Source organism: Chaetodon auriga, chromosome 3 (assembly GCF_051107435.1).
Source record: "Chaetodon auriga isolate fChaAug3 chromosome 3, fChaAug3.hap1, whole genome shotgun sequence".
Classification (NCBI taxonomy): Eukaryota; Metazoa; Chordata; class Actinopteri; order Chaetodontiformes; family Chaetodontidae; genus Chaetodon; species Chaetodon auriga.
In genome coordinates, this window is record NC_135076.1 from 9835095 (window position 1) to 9858100 (window position 23006).

The 23006-nt window shown below is 42.2% G+C and overlaps 1 protein-coding gene across 1 annotated transcript in view; it reads left to right on the forward strand.

Moving 5' to 3' along the window:
• Positions 1–23006, forward strand: part of LOC143318498 (glypican-1-like) — a 39498-nt gene that overhangs the window by 6870 nt on the left and 9622 nt on the right. The window contains exons 2-3 of the mRNA XM_076726885.1: positions 20954–21112; positions 22373–22590. Coding sequence (XP_076583000.1) covers positions 20954–21112; positions 22373–22590 — 377 coding nt within the window. The remainder of the gene's footprint in view (positions 1–20953; positions 21113–22372; positions 22591–23006) is intronic.

Here is a 23006-nt window from a genome sequence, read left to right on the forward strand (position 1 = left end):
AGGATCTGACGTGGTTGTCTTTCCGGTCATCTCTCCTTCATCCTCTCTTCATAGGCATGATATGGATGTCACTACAACTCTGATAGTCCTGCTTCTGTGCTCCATTTGACCATTTTCATTTTTGGTTTTTATGACATGCTTGTTTGTGAAACAGGAAATATTTGTCAATGTCAAAGAACTGACTGTTCGCTACTAACAGTGATTTTCCAATCACAGTTTAGCAGCTTTAACTTCAGCTAGTCTGTCAAGCCTTGATTTCTTAGCATGCCAAAGCTGTGTATATGAGGCTGTAGTAAGAGCAATCTGACGTAAGCTGCAATGGTGGTATGTTCGACTAACTAGCTCACTCTGTAGGGCTTCCAAGGCTTAATAAAGAGCACATCATTAACTAACAATATTAGTTTATGGTGTTACAGCTTATGTAAAAGCTAAAAAAGTTAAATCTATTGTGTCGTGTTTCTGGTCCTGGATGCTATCAGAGTTTAGACTAACGTTTGGAGCTCCATGCTGCTCTTCATTGGATTTAGGTAAATTTATGCTCCAACAATCCTATTGTTACATTCGCCAAACACATTGAATCCTCATCCTTAAGCTTAAGCTGTAACATCAAGTGACAAGGAGTCGTTCACTTGAACGGTACCCACCAATAATAGAAGAAGAAGGAGATAAACAAGAAGAGAGAGGGATGAACATGAGAGGGATGGAGTACCTGCCAAAAAGACTAAAAGTTTCTGCAAATATCTCACCAAATGAGAGGAGGCTTAGCCATATGTCGGTTAAAGTCATGCCTCTTATAAAATATGCTACACGGATTTCAGTGTGTCACATGGAAAAGTGACTAATTTCCCAAGCATAAGCACACCAATACGTGCAGAAACATGGCCCATACTGTCTATTCGCCCTCTCCTAACAATTGTCTCAGTTGCCAGTAGCCTCTATTAAAATCATAATTAAAGCGTAATGTGTATATGATGTGAACATATCTGTTGTGTTAAGGCAGGATTTGGACCCAGTAGCACACATGCAGACAGGGAGTAAGTGTAAAATAGGAATTTATTGAGTGGATAATGAAGGAAAAGGGGAGAAGGGAGATATGGATTGAAGGTCAGAAAGCCTGGGGGGTTGAGGCTCGTGGATAAATGATCAATGGTCATGGACGAAGGAAGGCTGGAGACTCCAGGTATGCAGGAAACACATAGCTGGGAAGTCCTGGGAATAGCAGGTGAGGTACAAGGCATTGAGGTGGAGAGCAGTTCAGAGAAATGCTGCAGTGCACAGAGCTCAGGTGGTATGAGATCAGTGCAGGAGAACTCACTGAGCACAAAGAAAGACACAAGAGATCAAGCACTGGTAATCGACACGACTAAATATAAACTTATACTCGCAGGTAGCACTAGTAAAGTGGCCAAGTTTACCACTAAGCAGCAAAAACAATCTGACAATGAGTCCTCTGCAGTCCACAGTCTTTATGCTGTGCTTGATTGTGATGAATCTCGGCTGTGTTGGAGCTCCCAAGCCACCTGGAGAACCACGCCCAGCCTCTGCCAAAAAAGGACACACAGGAAACAAAGCCCCACACCTCTGCACAGCACACAAGAAAATACCAGAAATTCCCAAACCACCACAATATCCTCCAAGTTATACATAAATACACTAAAAATATTTGAAAGCAAGTGGTTAGTGGTGATTTTAGGATTCACCGTGTGTCGCCTTGTCTGAATGGAAGGGTCATGTGGACAGTGGTGAGGATGGTGGGAAAGCTCAGGGCGGGGCGCCGGCAAGTTTCCTTTATTTTCAAATCCTGATGTTGAGGTATGGCTTATGTTAGAGCAGATAAAGACAAAGTTGAATCCATTCCTCACACATTTGCTCTTGTGATTTTGGTTTTTGAAAGAAAAAATCTCCATGCTCCAAAGTCTGGAGATACCAAGTATTGTTCTTCATGCACCCCTCATCAATATGTATAGAAATGCAAAGCTTGACAGGCCAGTACCTAGTTACAGTTACTAAGCTATGATTGGACAGATTCTGTTAGAAGGAGGGGTTTAGTGAAAGGTCAGTTGTAAATTGCATGTGTGCCATATGAGAACAGAAATCTTGACAACAGTAACTAAGGGCCGTTGGGGCAATTAGCATAGATTTCTTCCATCATATGACAGTAAACTGTTCACTGTAGGAATCCTCTTTATAGTGTTGAAGCATGTTGAAAAACATCATGCAACCACATAATGCATAGTTACATTGTACATATGAACCTACAGCTATTATCCAGAGTGGTTGCGGGTAAAGGCCCAATAGATTAAATTTGGCCTTTGCAAACATATAATCAAATAAAAGAAGAGCCGTACAGTCCTCCTGCATCCGATGTTCACGTAAAATAGGAGTGGCAGGAGGGGGAAGAAAAAGAACAGAGGAGCAAAAGTGCAAACGTTCGACACCTTAACATCAATCTTTGCACCTAAAATCAATGTGGTACAAACCAGGATCGTTTCTCAATAACCTTTGCCTTTCTTTTCCTCTTCATTTCTTCCACTCTCTCTCCCCACTTGAGTTCACACCTCCTTGTTCTCTCACTTGCCTTTAATGTTTACTTCCTCCTTCTTATCAGCCGCTATTTTTACTTTCTCCTCCCCCTCCCAGCCCCCCTCTCATCTCACCCCCCCCACCCCCTCTCTGGGAGTGGAGCGTCCATCTGTTTTCCAAATGAAAAGATGAGCTGTGTGTGTGATGTGGTGGACTCGGTGGTTGTTCAGTTGCTTTATGAGTCAACGCTCCTCGTACATACAGTATGCTCCATGGGACCCTATACACCGTGTGTGTATGTGTGTGTAAATGTGTCTGGACTGAAGGGATGGAGATTTATTGGTATAACATGCATTTACATAGTGAAATGAACTGGTGCAGAACTGGTTACACTGGTGGTTTCTGAGCTGTTTCTTCAGGTACATTAAGAGACGACTGAACAATGAAATAAAACAGCTTGTTCATTCAATTAGAGCTGAAAGAATTACTTGATAAAGTCATTAGTCATTTGACACATAATTGATTAAAGTAATTTTTAAAGCAACAATATGAACAATTTACTGGTTCCAGCTTCCATATTTCTTCATCATCTATGATTGGAAACTGATTATTTTTGGGTTCTGGACTCTTGGTTGGACAAAACAAGCAATTTATATCTGATAACTGGGTGGGGCAAAGAGTCAATTTCTCACTATTTTCTGACTTTCTGTCAACCAAAGATTAATCAAATGATTGTGATTAATTCATGATTAATTCATGTTCAGCAAAGAGTTAAAACAGGGCAGTGTTGTCATTTCCCTCATGTGATATCGAAGATTAATGAACTGAGGGCCCTGAAGTAACATAGTACAACACTCCATGTAGACGTGTAGTAACATACTGTGCAGCCTTCACTTGCACTTCAGCTGAAGTGGAAGCATTTTTAATAACTTCTTGTGACCATGATAAAGACGACAGGAGTGGATGAGATGTGTCGGCTTACAGCGCTCACCCTGCGTTTCAGCTCCCAGCTCCCAGCTCTGCATATTAACTGTCATGCATTGTGGTTTGTAATTTCAGGGGAGGACGCAAGTGCAGTGTCCTCCGTGGGTTATCTACAGGCAGACGTATTAGAGAATTTGCAGCGAGGCATTACAAGGACTCTAAATGTCTAATTTCTATTAATTGGTTATTACAAGGATTAATTGGATTGTTGTAATTCACGTCTGTACTGCAAGATATGATACGCTTAAGTTAATATTCTCACTCTTAATATAAGACATATAACACACACACTTATTTGCCAGTGTATTTGGTACACCTGTCTAAAACTAATGCAGGCTGATACAACAGTCCTGCAATAAAGCCTGCTTTCATGAGGGCGTGACGGGTGGTGTTTCTGTTATTTAGTCCACCCTCACAGTGCCCTCATTCTCTCCATGAAGGATTTATTGCGCTATTATATTGGGCTGCATTAGTTTAACTTGCTGTACCTAATAAACTGGCAACTACGTGTATGTGATGTATCACATAATTGGATGAAAAGTTACGTTTATAAATCAGCTTCTAGATCAACGAAGCAAAGGTCAGCTAGTTCACAGCCTTCTTTTTAATCCATCGTCTGCAGTGGATGTGGTGGTGTCAGGACACGTGACGTCCTCATAAATGTGGACATGTGTCTCCCAATGCTGAGAAATTTATCGATCTGGAGCAAGACTTTTGATGGGCTGCTTCCAATCAATAAAGGAAAATGATATATTTGTCAAGAAAAATCATGAAACATTACCAAAAGCATAACGTATTCCCCCGAGAATTTGTCTTCTGCAGATGGAATCTAGTTTGCAGCCCAAAAATATTTTACTGTCGTGTTAGACTCAGCATGTTGAATGAGTGGCTGTACAATTGTTCAATGTACTGAACAGTTACCAGGGGAGACATTACATAATTACAGCTAATCACATAGTTTGTAAGTATTTTCCTCAAACCCCAGCAGGGTTTTTATCCGTTTTATAGCTTGAATGGTCTCTTTAGAAGGAAATGTGACGCAACTCAGTGCTTTTATAGGACAGATGATGTTTTTCTTAGTGTAAAAGCCACTCAGTGTCCTAACTGAGAGGTCACAGCTGCACACCCAGAGCACTGATAGGATCACCAGTGGAGAGTATTATCACAGGCAGATCTCATTGAGTGTGACGGGATGACTGTGGCAGGTGAATCTGTCACAGCTCTTCGCTGCAAAACAAACTTGGCACCAGTTTCCAATAGCAACCACAGTGATCATCTTTGATACATTACATGTTAGCGGGGTGAAAAGATGATTGATTTTAATGTTGAGGAACGTGTTGAAAAGGCCTGATCATTAAGGGATCATGCTGTGACTTTCACCTGATCCAAGCATTAGCTGTGTTTCATGGAAAGAGCAAGCTGTTGATTTGTTGACATTTAACACACGTGCGCACACCCCCTGGGATGTCATGAGAGGTGTGGTTAGTCCAAAGACCAAATGCTGCATCTGAAGAAAAGAATCCGTCACAGTGTGTGTTTGAATGTGTTTTTGTATGCGAGGCTCAGATAGAAGTCTATAATTAGACATATTGCTGTGAAAACTCCATGCGTGCTGTGCTTGTGTTTCTATGAGCCTTACTGTGCTCCATACAGCCACTCTTCCTTGTTCTTTTTATCATTTTAACCTCCCGAGTGTCAGCTCAGACGCTATTTCATGTTATTTTTTTATTGTTATTTTTATGGCATTTCTGTTTTATTAGATAGTTTGCCGTCGGGAATGCCACAGAAGTTTATTTGATAGAGGTGACGAACTGCATAAAAACTGCTTCTTGGCTCATAACATTTTGAAGACACAGCGTGCGTCATATCCTGACGATACACCAGGGTATCCATATGAGTTTACGAAATGTTCCACACTTTGTGCAGTGGCTCCTGCACAGTGCAGGTCCTTGCCCAAAGGCACCGTGGGAGACATAATAATGAATTTCTGTGAATAGACTTCCAAGCAGAAGAAGAAGCGCTCCCTATGAAATTTAAATAGCTGCTTTGCATTTTCCTGACTTTTCGTTTGAATCTTGTCAGAAAATAGTCACTGCGAAAGATTTACCACTCATGTTGTACAGCAGTTGAGCAAACATTGATTAACATTTTGATTCTTCCCTGGCTTTGAGAAATCCAATGCCTGTGACAGATTGCATTGGTGATGCTTTTTCAACAGAAGTTGCTCAGTTTCACAAAAAGTTATTTGGTTTTCAAAGCTCCACTAATGAAACAGGCTGTTTGGGGTACAGTAACATAGCAGCAACTCCAGGCGTAGCTGTGTCGCCTTCTGGCTGTGATGTGACTGCCGGAGATGATGCCGACCATTCGAGACGATGCTTATGATTCTACCAGAAGCGCCGCAGAGTATTTCAGAAGTGGTTCAGAAGCAGCTCTCGCTCTGATCCACTGTAAAAACACACCTAGTTTATTTTTGACAGAAGGTGCAACAAACTGCACAGAGCAGATTGAGCCGGGCAGGAAGTCAGACACAGGAACGGCAGGGAGAATCTGGCAATTTTCAAAATAAAACACCCAGTGCAGACAACAACATTGGAATGGAAAGATGCTCCCCTTTTGAAATGCTCCCAGTGAGCTATGAAGGCCTGTGGAGGAGAGAATAAAACTGCAGCCAGAATACGATGCAGCCATACCCAGTGGAGTCAAGCCATAACATACCGATAGCATGCGTCATAACTCTGATTGGTGGTCCTGCTGTTTCCCTTGATAGACCACATCAACAGATCACATCTAGCAGCTCACAAACGTGATTAAGACCCTGAAATAGAAAAGTTAGATACTGAGGCCTAGTTTACACATACAGAAGTATTTAGCTTTTTCTATGAGTTTTGGCCTTTCGTCCACACACAAATGCAGTTTTAAATGACTGAAAATGGACCTTCCAGCCTGAAGACAGTGTGGACATGTCAACAGGGGAAATGAAGATTTGGCTTGTGAAGGCAGTGTGCACTTTGTTTACATGAGGTGATTTTGTTCAGCGGGTGGACATTCTGGTGCTAAACTTGCTAACAACTTTTTACATGTTTACACATAAATATACAGTTTATCCTCCACTATATTGAGGGAGGGATCAGAATGCACTATGGAGGTCACCGTTACATAATCCAACACTCCTACGACAAAGACCCTGCTGCCAACGTCGCTGGTTTTGGACAAGACCTCGTCGATGCAGGTTTTTTTCTTGCTTCAGGGTTCGGGTTATATCGCTGCCTGTTGGGTTGGCACCCTCTTGATAGTGCTTCAGTTGTGTTTTTGTACGTTCATGTGGACAGAGATTTTTTTTTAAACAGTACTGCTGTGGATGGGATTTTTTGAGAATGGAAGAGAAAAAGTAACCCATTTTTGCATCTTTTTAAGACTTGCTGTATGTGACTGTGCAGAAGACCGTTGCCGCTTTAGTCAAACGTCCACCTCCATCGATGCTTCCGCACACGGCTGTGCATCTATGCTCTGATCAAGCACTCATTGCCACATTCACTCAGATTCTTCACTGTTTTGACATTCAAGATTTGACCTGGAAAAGGCTGACCTCAGGCTGTGACCTAATGTTCCCCCAACCACAGGGATTTGATGCTCCCTGCTGAGAAAGAGCAGTGATTGAGAATCCCCCCCCCCCATTTGCCACCTTCCCATCACTACCACCACTGCACTGTTGGATTATGGACTGATGTCTAATCTCATGATAATCCTGCCCTGTTAATCTACGTGCGAGCACTTCTTAGCTCACAGACAGCTATGCAATGACCTTGCCACGGAGGCAATAACACACACTCTCACAGAATTATTCCGTATTTTTTTCTGTATGTTTGACCCTTGTTCTCATTCAACGTGTCAAAACTTAGTCTTTGTCAGGATACTTAAACCTCCTTTTAATCTCCTTTTGATTTGTCACAGTGCAACACAATCCCTTGTTTACAGTCAACTGTAATAAGCGCTGATCCCAGCAGTCAAAGATAGCTGCCATGACCTTTGCCTTCACCAGAATTATCCACATAGTTGCACAAATGTGCACAGTCAGGCAGTCACTCTCCTCAGCGTGGCACACACTCGTGGGCACGCGCTGTGCTTTTTTACAGACTGAGTGAAAGGGAGTAAAAGTAGTAGTTAGTTTAAGAGCCTTTAACTGCTCCCAGAAATGACATAGAATTATGGTATTATACGGTGAAGCTGGTGCCATGTGAACACACGCACACACACACATACGCACTCGCTGGGCAGCAGACAGGGCTGGACCGTGGGGTGGTGGGGTATTTTTGGTTCAGTAATAGTATAAAATAAAGAAGGGTTCACCCAAAACACTGTTTGCCTTCAGCTCCCTCCCCTGTTCTCTGCTTCTTTACTAGGTCTTTTTTAAATGTCACATTCTTTAATTTACTTCCTTCCTCAGTGTTACATGTTTGTTTTTGCCACTTAGATTTCCCATATTGGGAACAACAAATACAGTATTTTTTAAGTTATAGCTATGGTTAATGTGTTATATAAAAAGTATTCAACATAGATGAATGTAAGCAGTGGCATTTTATACAAAAGTAAAGTCTGAAATAACTTGATTTTTAGCCACACAATGGCAATGTTGGTCAGGTGGTCCACCACTTTGGTGATGACTGAAATATCTAAACAACTATTAAATGGATTGCCATGAAATTTGGTGCTTACCGTCATGTCAGGATGAATTTTGATAATATCTCCTGACTTCTCCTCTAGTGCCACCATTAGGTCAAAATTTTGACTGCCCATTATTTGCTTTTTGACAAAATAGCTGCAGAGACTAATAGCATGCCCATCAGCCCAAGATATACTCTGGTAATTAGAAAATGTTAGCATGCTTAGATGCTAAACTAACTCAATATGCTGAACATTATACCTGCTAAACATCAGCATGCTAATATTTTCACTGTTAGCGTGCTGATGTTAGCAATTAGCTCAAACACCACTGTGCCTAAGTATAGCCTGAGAGAGCTGCTGGCATGACTGTTGACTCTTAGTCCTGTGGAATTAAGGCTGCAACTAACAATTATTTAAAGAATTGATTCATCTGACAAGTGTTTTCTCAATCAGTCATTTATCAGAGTTTATAAAATGCAAAATCATTTGCATTTAGCACAGGTGCAAGGGTTACATGGTCTGTGTAGACAGCTGTATTGAGTAAAATAGAAGCATGTCAGCTCTGTCAAAATGTGGCTGAAAGACCTTGTATACAGACAAAATGTAAAAAACCACAAAATATTCAGTTTATGGTCACATGTGATAAAGAAAAGCAACAAATACTCACAATGGAGAAACTGGAAGCAGGTCTGTTGTGGAACATTTCAGTTTTTGCTTGAAACAGACTTAACATGAATCAGTCATCAAAATATCAGCTAAATGATTAATCAGTTAGTCATCTCGCCTTTACTCTCAGTGCAGTCTGCAGGATTTTGCACCAGTCCTCACACTTGCAGTCAGTGTGCACATATTGATATAAGCTGCAAGACAAGAAGCCTCATTGATTTGCATGTTGACCAGAGCTTTGAATAGCTCTGCTCGCTGTGGAAAAATTGTGATGACCTGTAACAAAACTGCAGTGGAAGTCATTTTTGTGTCGATCAGTCATGCAGTCATTTGTGAGAAACTGCAAACACACCAGCAAAAAAAAGAGCAGTGTGACTTTAAATCAAAAAATCACAGACAAAAGATGTAAGCTGGAAATTTATTAGACTCTTAGAAGAAGATTACGGCTGTATAATTTGCTCCATTTTTACTTTTTTCTCTCTTTTTTTCTCACCTCTGTCTCCACTGATGATCTTTCACTCCTCTCAAACCCACCACCACCTCTCCCTCCCATTTTACTGCCTTCTCATCCCTCCATCTCTCTCCTCTTTCATCATTATAGCTCTGTGCTCCATCACCCCCCTTCGCTTTTCGGTGGATAGTAAAAAGGTAAAAGTGTGCTTTGGTAGGAAGGCCATGTGGAATGTTAAATCACATACAGGTGCCCTTAAATGGTGAAGAGAGTGTTAGATGGAAACATACACTCATACACACACCCGTGTGCACAGGCGTACCACCAGCCCCTCATTTAGGTAGCAGTAATTTGCCGCAGTAAGTGACAGGGTTATTGTAAGACGCTCATTAAGAAAGGGAAGCAGCGAATAAACGTCTGACTGAAGGGAATAAATTCAAACCACTGCGCCATTTTTACTGCTCAGCAATAAGCCGCTTTGATGTGGTGTGTGATGGCAGCACTGGGGCAGACTGAGGGCGTGTGAGCGTGTGTGTCAGAGTGGTAGTTATGTCCTGTAACACTGATTTTACATTTTATTTACAATGTGGTCACTGTTTAATGTGTGATTTTTGCTCCGCATGTTACATGTATTTGTGCACTGTATGTATATGTCTAATACAGCTTCAAGGGTTAGAGGTCAGATCAGTTACTATTAGACAGGCTGTAACCGTAGTAACACAGTGAAAGGTCACTTCCTATGACAAACTTTCATCTCAGCAGGAGAGAGAAGAAAAAAGAAAAGGGGGGATGTGTGGATGAAAATAAAGGAGGCTGTGGCATTAGAGGAAGTGGAGGGGTGGAAGAAGAGGTGTTAAAACTGATGTGAGGAGAAGAATTAAAAGAAAGGCAGAATGGATGGCAGGTCAAGGGGATGTTTAAGGGTCAAAGACAGGATCAAAAATGGAAAGAAAGTGCAAAAGAGCCTTGTTGTGGTGGTGGTGGTCTGTCTGTGAGTCTGTCAAATATATTCTGTCATATAGTTGTAGGCTGTGGAACAACACTGATGGACAGCTTTATGGATTATATAACAATGTGTTTCAGATTCAATTCCATTGTAAGAGTCATAACCAGGTGGCAGTGTGACTGTATGAGGGCAGAGTTGGTTCATTGATTGATCCACCACATTGCCCAAGACTGAAACATCTCAACAATTACTGGATGGACTGCCATGACATTTTGTACAGACGTTCATGATCCCCGGGGGATGAATCCCTCTGATTTTTTTTCTTGTGCTATCAGCAGGTTGACATTTTTGGTTGTCAGTGAAATGTCAACATCTATTGGTCTGATTCTCGACTGAATTTGGTGTCGATATCAATTCAGGATGAATTCTAATAACTTTGGAAAAGGAAACTTTCGAGTAACTTTGTGATCCCCTGCCCTTTAGCATGTTAGCTAAGCACATACGCGATGATGACATGAATTAACGCTCTTAATATACTCAGATAATTGCTGATTGTAACAATTTTGGTCCTATTTTTGTTGTTTTGGTCATGGTTTCTATCAATTATGATGACATTGTACACACCAAAGTAATTGCTGAGATCTGAGAAAGCTGCAACATTAGTACATTGTAGTCCAAAAGATGAGAAAGTGGCTGTAGACCAGCCTACCCTTTAACCAGGTGATCTAAACCACTTTGTCTGCAGGCAAACTAAAAATGTGGCTGCAATATTTCATCATTTCCTCATTAAGAAAAACTGTGGCTGTACAACTATAGCAAGTACTGTTGGTCAAAGTTGAATCAGGCAGTTCTTGTGTAAATTGGATGTGACAAATACAGTTTGTTTTCTCTTTGGGTCAATCTGGCTGTTACATTTCTGTAGGACTTGGACTCAGCAGCAGACACGCAGACAGGGAAGCAAGGGTATAATAGGAATTTATTGAATGGATAATGAAAGGAGACTCCAGGTATGCAGGAAACTAGTAGCTGGGGAATCCTGGGAATAGCTGGTGAGGCACGAGGAACTGAGGTGGAGAGCAGCTCAGGGATAGGCTGGAGCGCACAGAGCTCAGGTGGTGTGAGTACAGCACTGAGGGTGGTGGATAAGTGGTGATGGTTGTGGACTGGAGGCTTTAGGCAGGTGGTGGCAGAAACATTGGAGCTGGAGATCAGTGCAGGGGAACTCACTGAGCACAAAGGAAGAAGACAGAGGAGCTCAGGCACTGGTGGTTCATACAAGAGAAACAAAACTAAATATACAGCTGACTCTACCACTAAATGGCAGAGGACTGATGAGTCCTCTGCAGTCCACAGTCTTTATGCTGTGCTTGATTGTGATGAGTCCCAGCTGTGTTGGAGCGTCCAAGCCACCTGGAGAACCACGCCCAGCCTCTGCCAAGAAAGGACACACAGGAAACAAAGCCCCACACCTCTGCACAGCACACAAGAAAACACTAGAGCTTTCCAAACCACCACAGTAGCTAATGGAGATTTTTTTTTTAATTGTTACAACATCTTGACTCTTGCAGTACATGAACACATTGTACATATTTCTGGTGGAAATGATGGCAAAAACCAAGAAAATGTCTTCCATGTCCTAATAAACTGGAATTGTCTTTTCAAATGCTGGGAAGTGATTATTAAGTACATAAAACAGCTACTGGTAGTTTCGGGGTAATCGTTTCATTCTTTTAAATGGACAACAGCGATGCTCCACCCAACAAGAGAGCTGTTTGTCAAACTCCAATTTTCCGTTGTCAGCAGCTAAAGCAGGTTGAGCAACGGTCCAACATCTGGAAAGTAGTCATTTGAGAGACTTCAGTTATGCTTTACAGTGTGCTGATTCAGCTCCAGCGTACATTGCCCGACCTCTGAGAAAGATTAGTCTGCAGTGTTGGTGCAGGTTAGATGCATGATGGAGCTTCTACTGTGGCTGGGAGTGTAATTGGATTTACACGTCTCATTTGACCTGCTAGATGCCTCAACAATCTCAGATATTGGAAACATCACTTGAGTTTCTCAAGTAAAACAAAATTGATCTTGTATTTTTCATGGTACAGAAGTTGTCTTTAATTACTTACAATTAAAGAAAGTGCAACCAAAACAACTTTTAACCAATTCAGCAAAGCTCAAACATTTAGATACTTAATTATGATTAAAGTTATAATTGCAAAGTTTAACTGTTTTGGAGTTTTTCATATTGATTCAAAACACTTTGCATGAGTTAGGACGCTCACTTGGTTTAGCAGCAATTTCCACAGTTTCTGAACCAACAAAAACGGAGCTGCTACCACACGTGTCCATCTCTTTAGCACACATATTGAAGGCTGTAGTGTGTGTGTGCGTGTGTGAGGTAGTCTGATGATGTGTAAGTGCACTGGAAAGATAAGAGATTATCTTGTGTGTAAATTCCATTTAGCGTAACCTAGAGCCTGAGGGTATTATGTCTGTGGAAGTAACATTAAATGCTTATACCTTTGTGTGTGTGTGTTTGATGGTGTGTGTGTGTGTGTGTGTGTGTCTATCTGGGTGTGTAGATGGATAAAAGCTTATACATACAATTTTAGTAGCTGGTGTGCGTGTGTTATGAAATACATTGACCTGATCTTCTTAATTGTATGTCTGGTGACCCTGATTCATCTAATCAAGGCCACAAGGGGAGGTGTCTGTTTGTGTGCGTGTGTGTGTGTGTGTGTGTGTGTGTGTGTGTGTGTGTGTGTGTGTGTGTGTGTGTGTGTGTGTGTGTGTGTAGCTCCCATACAGTGATGGAAGCCTGGCCTTTTGCATAGTAACTCTGCTCACATGCATTGTTATTCTGTATATATATATATATATCGGTTAATGATTCAATTAAGAGATAATCTGACTGAAGTCAACCACTGTAAGAAATTGAGGCTAACTAAACTAAAAACTGCAGTGTCATTAAAGTGATTAAAACAGGAGTGACAAGGATGAAGCGTGAAGTGTATTAATGCTCTGCTTGCCTGCAATATCCTGTAATATGCCAACACTATATGTACTCATGTTTGAGGTGTCCTGAGTAGTGAGTGCTCAAAGTATTTACTTAAAAGTAAAAATAACCATCTGACAAGCGTACTCAAACAAAAGTATAAAGGTACTTGGTCAATGAGCACAGTGAGCTAATCAGGAAAAAAAAGTCTGTACAATTAATATTTGTCACTAAAAAAGTAGGACTGATCTGACTGATTCTTGTTTGATTTCAAAGAAACAGTTCAATGATTTGGGAATTATACTTTTATTCACTCATTCCAAGAGCGAGATAAGATCAATACCACTCTTATGTCTGTGCATTAACTATGGAACCAGGATGTAATTAGCTTAGCTTAGCATAAAGGCTGAAAATAAGGGGAAACAGCTAGCCTGGTCTGTCTTCCAACACCCTTTTCCTGATTAACACAAGTACGGGATATTAGTAGTAATAATCTTGTTTGATCTGGACGTTGATTTAAATCAGGAAACTCACCACCATTAATCTAATATCTAATACCCATCAGGTCAGCTGATTGCACTCTCCACTTGAGCTCAACTACAGTAGGCCCAGCTCAAATTAGCCTCACGTAGGCACTGCAACTAATAGCTCATCTCACATTCTCTTGAGAAAATGTGTGATATATTTGCAAACAAATTCCAGTCACTGATAAATGCTGGATCAAAATCAGTATAATTAGGTTGCCGTGTCATAGAAATAAACAAACTGTGAGCAGAACATTTTCTCATGAACATTAAAAATGCATTTTACCAGAGGGGAAATACCAATTATCTGTCTGTAGCCATAAGCCAAAGCAATAACTATTCCCACGTCTGACATGCAAGCCAGCAGCATGGCACCATAACAATTGAAAAGAATAACAGTCGAGAGAAAGTCATTAATTCTTAGTGTCAAACAGAGATGAACAGACAGCTGCTGTCAAGCGTTTAAATAAACTGCTGCATCAGCAACATGCTGTCTTTGATTAAATCTGGGTGTTGCCAGAACTAGTATTTGACTTGATTAATGAGTTTTTCTTGATGTGAGTTTAAATTGAGTTTCACTTTAGTCGTGACTGAGCGTAGGTTCGAGAGTATATGTGTTTCCTCGCAGCAACAGGAAGAAAGCAGGTCACTTCCTCACTGACTGGTTTTGATGCAGCTCTGCTCTGCCCGCCTGGGTGGCTTCCTGTCAGCCTGCAGTGTTGTGCGGGATGCCTGTTCAACTGCTTGGCACACGTGCCGAGGTTGGCTCTTACTTGTTGAGACGGGCTCAGGTATGTCTAGGCAGCCACAAGGAATGCGGGGGGGAAAAAGGGGAGGGCGTGGCAGAGAGAAGAAAGTGAGAGCCAGATGCGTTTGATGGGAAAAGGAAATGAATGGCTAAGCAAAGTTGTCTTGATGTGGTCTCCATGGCGACAAGTGTAAGCTGTTATATGTCTGCAGGCAAAACCAAAAACAAGTTTGAAATTGAATGGATTCACTAATGATTAAGTGCAAAATACCCTGCAGCAGACCAAGGTTCTGCAGTTCCTCTCATGCAGCACTTCGCTCCAGGAGGGCTGTGAGAAGCTGTGATGTCTGCTTGGCTTAATACCCACCGTTAAATGAACGAATCCCCATAAATATTACATCAGACGTTTCCACGTAATCAATACTTAAGAATTTACCTCATCAGGATTCATGCCAGTCTAATGTGGTGAATAAATGATTCCTCCTAATAATAAGCAGGGCAGTGTGAGTTTAAATAGATTTTGCCTTGACTACATCCCTGATTCAGAGTTAACAGGAACCAGACTGAGGCCATAAGGCTGACGGCTTGAGTTTGAGCTGTTGGTAAAGTGTAAGAGGACAAAGTGGGTGAGAGGTGGCCTGAAATAGAAGGCAGTGATTGAACTGGTGAAGGAGCACTCAGGGTTGATTGTGATGATGATTATGATACGGTGAAGTAGAATTTTACTGGACAGGAGCAAGCAGGCCCAAGTGTCCCTTCCTGGGTACATAAATGTTTAAAATCTGAGTGGGCAGTGATTACACAAGAGGTTTTTGTGTTGGAGTTGTTCTTTAGGTTACTTCTTTTGTTTTATCCTCCACACAACACCAGTGTCACATCCGTACCAGGTGATACACTGCCTCTTCCACTGCAGCCCGCTCTTTTGCAGAGCTGCATGAAATCACTTTCTGCTGATCAGGTCCCCTCTAGGAAGCAGCACACCTTGTTAGCCACTGAGCTCTTCATATCCAGGAAAAGATATGCTGTGTGCTCCCAGGATCTTTTTGCTAACAACTTTGGATTACGCATGCATGCAGCCAAGTGGAGCTCATCAGGAGTGTTCATCACTATGAGCATCTGACAAATGGAAGGGAGGGGACACACATGAAGAGCCAAGGCTGTGTCGGATTCAGCTGTCAATGTGACTTTTTTCTCTTCGGCTCGTTTTTCTGGTCATTTGAAACTGTAGAAATGAAACGAAAATCAAACCAGACCCACACTATCGCCCCTCTTCTTGAGGACTCCACAGGGAGTTTATCTTATCACTGCTGGGCAGAAACTAATGCTCTGCATATTTATGACTGTGTGTGTGTGTGTGTGTGTGTGTGTGTGTGTGTGTGTGTGTGTCTCTGTGCTCGTGCATTTTTTTCTTTATGCCTCGGCGACAGTCATGACTGCAGGCATTATATTTTCGGGTTGTCCTTCTGTCCCATTCTCGTGAACATGATATCTCAGAAACGCCTTCAGGGAGCTTTACACAAATGTCCACTTGGACTCGAGGATGATCTGAAAGAAGTGGTCAAATTTCAAAGGTCACTGTGACTTCAAACAGCACATTTCTGTCCTTAACTCAAGAATTCTTATGTTAATGATGACACCTTCAAACTGTGCTGATTGTGTAGATCTTCTGTGCTGCTGGGTGTGTGAAGCATCCACATTTTACAGCAACATCCATATTTGAAGCATTGTAGTCGACCACAAGCTCATTGGTTCTGCTGATATGGAGCTTCAGGTGATTGTTGCTGCACCATGTGATGAAGCTCTCTATCAGTCCTGTGTCTCGAAGTGAAGACAGCATGTTTCTCACTGGAATTTTTTCATGCATCTCAATCAATTGGTAGAAGCATGCATGAGGGGGTAATTCTAGTTTTCTTATTTAATTCTTTGTGTTCAGTGATCCGTTTTTACAGCAGTTGTTTCTCTGGTCCTCACTTCTTTGAAGGCTGGTTTGAAGCTTAACTCTTGGTTTAATGTCAGCATTAGATTTAGGCCTGGGTTAAGTTATGGTTTCTCTCTGCTTCCCCAATATCATCCATCAGTTTGGAATCAGGCAGTGTTCAGGTTTTTGTCCTGTATGTCACTCAAAACTTTCCCATCCATGCAGCTGATCACTAGGTGCTACAAAATGGGATCAGGCGTCAGGGATGTGATGGGTGAGATGAGGGCAGTTGATCAAGAGATCAAGAGATGCTCCACATAGATGTTTGGGCTTTGGATGTCCAAGTGGTTTGAAGTCAGGGCAAGACTTTGGTTGGATGCCCAAGAGTTAGAGAAGCTCCAGGTTTTATGGTTGGACTTAGCAGGGGTGCAGTCTGGTACAAAACAACTGCATGTCAGACCATCAGACTGCGTCCCCCCCACCTCACTACTTGCTGATCTGGTTATTGGGAGGGGTTGCATCTGACCTTTTTGCACCTTTCCAAAACCAATAAAACAACAAACTCTTCCACCTCGGCAGCTTTCGTTTAGGTGAAGAAAGTAAGCAGATTTGAAATCCTCTCTCAAGCTGTCTTTTCCAGCCCTCATAAAACTACGTGAGTTTTCCACCTTTCATGTGGACCATAAAGTGCAACACCCTGAACGCCTTCCAGGGGAAACTTTCCAAACATGTGTTATCATCCATGTTTGAACGATTCATTGAGTCTCCCCCATATGATGATAACATTTTCGTATTGCTGTGGAGTGTGTCGATTCTGCACAGCTACGAACACGTAGCCTTCAGATGTGGTTGTTCAGTACTTGAGTATGAACAAGTTTGTTTTAAGCATCTTCTGGCCTCCTTTAGGCTTGCGGTGGGAGAGCCGTACTTTGAAAGGTGAAGTGAAATAAGCAAAACAGAGTGACAAAAAATTCTGTAAAACCAATTTATATTCTAGCTTCCTTTTTTTAGTGGTTGGTCACAGCTCCTGGCTCTCTGTCTCTCACCCTCTATCCCCCTCTAGCATCTTACTTTTCTCATTTGAATGTGTGTGTGTGTGTGTGTGTGTGTGTGTGTGTGTGTGTGTGTGTGCGTGCGTGCGTGTGTGCATGTCCCCCACAGGATGTGGATTTATCTAAATATATGCTGAAGCTTGAGGGCAAAAACAGCGTGAGCAACCAAATAACCTATAGAAACTGATTTTATTTGACTCCTCTCCTCCTCTCCTCTCCTCTCCTCTCCTCTCCTCTCCTTTCCTCTCTTCTCCTTGTTTACTCTCCTTTTCCCGGCAGCACTAAAAAGCTTTATTTCTCTTTAAGGCGTTTCTTTTAAAAGGAGTTTCTACCATTTTGATAATCTCACTCTTTCACTGTGTGCATGTGATTGCACAGTGACTTTCCATTTCCCATCACAAGTCCCTTGAGCAAGGCACCTACACTTTTCGCCTGCTGTAACGCATCCGTCTGCATGTATTAGCATGTTTGCAAGCTTGCTTTTTGTACATGTGTTCATGTGTCATGGCTGTGCTCACTTCTGTCTTTTCAAGTAAATTAAGTTTTTATAGCAGGATGCCAGCTGCTTCCATTACCCAGCAACCCAGGAATGCACTAAAGCATATGTGTCTGTGGTAAACGCCCTCTAGGTTGGTAAGCAGACCAACAACAAAATGCCAACATTAACTGCAGCGCATGAGCACCCAACGATGGCGTGTGCTGTCTCTGAACCACATGTGTAACACTGATGGTGTGGTTTTAAACCTCAGCAGAGGAAGCTGTCTTTATCCTCAAGCCCTTCAGACGTTTTTAGAACATTTTTAAATAAAATGCTGACTCTGATGCTGGTTGATGCACCTGTGTGTCACACCTGCCCTCTCTTCTTTAGCTTCTAATGATCAGTTTTTGAGGAGAATGTGTCAGAGGAGTTGATTTTAAGTCAAGCTGAACTATGAAATATAATCTATAATGATACTGTGCTATTGCAGACATTTTTTGGCATATTCCTGGAAACAGAATCTAACCCTCAACCCTCTGGGTGGCCTTTTTTTTCCTCAACATTTTAGGGCTGCCGTTGCATGGAGAAACATTCATTTTTGTGTTTTTGTTTTTTAGTGCTTATTTCTTATCTGCCTGTTTGAGTCTTAGTCAGTACCAGAATTTCACGGCCCTGCAGAACACGAATGTAGGGGGACTATCACACACAGATGTCTTCTTGATAATTATAATTTTGACCAGTAAGTCAAAACAAATAGTTAAGATATATTTACCGATTCTTTAATTCTTTTTAAAAATGATTTTTAAATTTCAGTTTGAATTTTAATGCTGGGGACTCCCTCATTTCCCTCATGTTGACATGAGCAGTCCCTGTTAGATGCAGAGAGCTGATGCAGTAGTTCTGTCTTGAAACGAGATTGACAGGATTGTGGGAGTTGTGAGAAAATTCACAGTTGAAGTGTGAGGATGCACGTACATTTCTGAAAGCTTTTTCCAACTTTGAACGCTCAGACTCGCAGCTCAGTGAAAAAAGCAGGTGTGATTAGCGGCAAGTGATTTTGATTGATGGTGTTCAGAGGAGTGGAGCGTCTCATCTCAGACTGACTGACCTGCACTTGACATATGAGGGCCACTGAAGAGATGAGGAGATTAACGAGAGTCCTGGTTGATCTGTGGATGAGTTTGTGTGTGAAGGTTCAGCTCCAGCTCCACACTGGTATTCCTGTCTCATCTTAAAACAGGCCAAAAGGGATGTGAGAAAGGAAGTAAGGTGGTGCATAAGGTGCTATTTCCTGTACTATGGCTGTCTGTCTCTCTGTTTCTCTGACGCAAACACACACACACACACACACACACACACACACACCAGCCTGTGCCGATGAAAGATTCATGGTGCAGTGATGATGAAGGCGTCTCCTCTTCTGCTCCACTTACCCTCGTGAACAAATTCTACCCCGCAATCCACCCACCCACCCACACACATACACACACACACACACACACCCACCCACCCACCCACCCACCCACACACACACACACACACACACACCACACACCACACACACATACTCAAACACAGGACCTGTTAAGAAGAAAGAGAGCACTGATGCACACAGCTGTGGGGTACTTAGTCACCCTTAACCTTCCCAGACATTGGCACACACACACAGACACACACCCACGCACCCACACACACAGACACACACAGACACAGACACACACACACACACACACACACACACACACACACACACACACAGGCTGTCAAGAGACTGATGCTGCAGACTGCTTTCTAGGCTGTCTGGCAGAGTCAGTGTGTGTGCATGTCTATTTGTGTGCATGTGTGTGTGTGTGTGTGTGTGTGTGTGTGTGAAAAATATCTTTATTTTTGCTCTCCCTCGTGGGACAATCCCCAAAGAATAGGAAAAAAAAGCAGGTTTGGGTTGATTTTATGCTACCTTGTACTTCTACTCCAACATATTTCAGAGGGAAACATTGTACTTTTTAAGATTAGTTTATAAAATATGATGCATTGTTATAGAAAAACTGTCCAACATATAAAAAGATGTCACAATAAGGTCCACGTTCACAACATTGAATTGCTTCTTACATGTTATTTCACCAACAATAAAATTCTAATAATCAATGAACATTAAATGCCCTCTAAACTTTGAGTTGTAATGGAGTATGTAGTGTTGCTGCTTATACATGAATCTAACTTTTACCATCACTGGAGAGGACACAGGAAAAGAGGCATAACATGCAACAAAAGTCCCCTGCTCAATTCAAACCAGTGACGTCCTTAAAACCCCGACATGCTTTTGTTGTACGTAAAGTTTATTAATTCAGTGAACCTGGTTGCTATGTATAAATCAAGAATAGTGTATATAATGTACAGAGTGCTTTTCAGGTTGGTAACTAGATATAAAAGGATTCCAGGAGTGCAATAAATGATTCATGCAGTGGTGTGAGGGGTACTCAAATCCTTTGCTGTAGAAAAAGTAACAGAACCACATTGGAAAAACACTCCAGTCCAGCATCAAAGAACCGAATAATATACACTATGTCCATAGTTAAAGTACTCATAATGAATGCTGCTTCCTTTCAAAGCTCCAAAGTATTGATGGATTAACACATTAGATTTACACTGTAAAACTGTGGGATTATTTCAGTGTTAAACCCTGGTGATGTGTCATAGTGTAATTGTCCAAACAAAACAAATCTCCCAATTTTATGCTTTTAGTAGTATGCCAAGTACACCAAAGCTGTGTGGAATATACAATGACCTGTACGCCCAGGTAGCTTTTGATGTTTTCCATTGTCACACATTGCCTCTTATAGGCTTTGAGAATGTTACCATGCTGAAGCTAAGCAGGTACAACATGTTCACCATCTGTGCTTAACGTTAGCATGCTAACATTTGCTGCAATTTAAAGCGCTGACATATTTTGTAAATTGATTGAATAAAATAATTAAATTAATGAACTCTGGGTCTTCTCCGCTTTGCCAGGTGAACATCTGAGGATGTGTCCCCAGGGCCCGACCTGTTGTACCAGCATCATGGAGGAGAACCTGGCCGGCCTGAGCACCCGAGAGACAGAGGGACTGATCAGAGAAGCCGGCAGGTCACTGCAGGCTGCCTTCAACGCTCTCCACAGGAGCTTTGACAGTAAGTAGTGCGTGTGTGCGTTTGCAGGATAGACACTCATTACTGGCTGAGCTCAATACCAAAGCTTCAGCAGTGGGTCCAGAGGAGTGTGACATTAGTAGTTTGTGTATTTGTGAATTTGTGTTTGGTACAAGCTCTGACTGTGCTCAACGCTCAATCCTGCAGCTTCAGTAGTGACAATGCGTGTGTGTGCATGCGCCTGTGTGTGTATGTGTGTGTGTGTGTGTGTGTGAGAGAGGTTGGATATATTTGTGTCCTGTGCATCAAGGGGACCCCTGACTGGGTGTTATAATGAGAGCAGAGTCAGCCAGACACAATGAAATGTGATAAGCCGATCCCCTGATCTGAAAGGGGCGCGCATGCACACACGCACACACACACACACACACACACACACACACACACACACACACACACACACACACACAAACAGGGGGATGTCCCCTGGGGCAGTGGCTGGTTCAGCTAATGAGCAGTTGACCCACTGAGGAGCCGAGTCTGCAGATCACTGCACATCAGAGAAAGAGAGGGATGGAGGGAGGAAGAAAAGAAAGAAAGACTGAGAAGTGCCACCGCTAACAATCCGGAGTTAGACAAACGTAGTAAGTGAGAAATGTGACATTAGCACTGAATACAAACAGTCAAAATAGAAAAAAAGAAGAAAAAGAATGAAAAGAAACCGAGAGCAGAAGGAAGACCAGTCAGAGGAGGAGGAGGACATTATTATTAGTCTCAAAGCAGCAGGCCACCTCAGTAGCAGTAATGTGGTCGCCCATCTGGTTGTGGTTAGAACAGGCTGGCACTGGTACACAGCCTTTGAAGCACGGGGGAAAAGCCCAGACCAGTTTGCAGCAGAGACAGCAAGCTGACTCTCTTATTCTTTCTGTTTGACCTCTCTGTCACTTTGTATCCATCTGGCTGCAAAGAAAATGCAAAGAAACCTTGAAAAATGTTAAATAAATGTAAATGATATGTGCTAGTCACTTATAATGAAAGGAGAGTAAATGAGTGCCCATCTTGATAACAAATAGATGCATGTGGCACTATTCTAATGCCATGCAACATACAATGGGTTAGTTTTTGGGGGATCATGATGTGCAGTACACTTGTTGTGGAGTTCTTCCTCCAAGTGGCAAAAAAAAAAAAATAATAAAAATGGGTTAGAGTTCAAATATTGCAGCTTCCGTTCTGCTGTTCTTTTTCTGTCCTCCGTCTCTTATTTCTCTGACTGTCAACTCGTCTTTCCTTTGTCTCCTTCAGCGTATTTCACTGACCTGCACAGTCGTTCTGAGCGCTCCCTCCAGGAGGCGCTGTCTCCTCTCGGCCCTCTGTACTCCCAGAACACCCGTTTCTATGGAGAGCTGTATACCGACCTGCGACAGTACTACCGGGGCTCCGCGCTCAACCTGGACGAGACCCTGTCTGAGTTCTGGTCCCGCCTTCTGGAGCGCACCTTTAAAACCTTCGCTCCCACAGACGTGAGTAAACCCACCAGTTCAGCTCGAAAACCTTGTCACATTTTGAATGACGGACTGTGTTGATTCACATTTCTGATCATGATCTTCAGGCCCTGTTTCTGTTCTGAATTACAAAGAGAATGTGATACATATTTGCACGATGTGACAAGTTGCTAAAATTGCCATTTTTAGATGCACCACTTTTCCACCACTTTTTCATCTATTATTACACTTAAATGCATAACCAGAGCTCATTTGTGTCCAGCATTTTTTAAATATCTAATGACATACTTCTCTTTAAGAGGCTGATCATGTAATCACAATGTCTTGGACTAGAGTCTGGACTGGGACTTTTGCTGCATGTCACCCTCCATCTGTCTCCCCCCGTTTACTGCCCGCTCTATAATGCATGCGATCTAATAAAGGAAAAAAAGGCC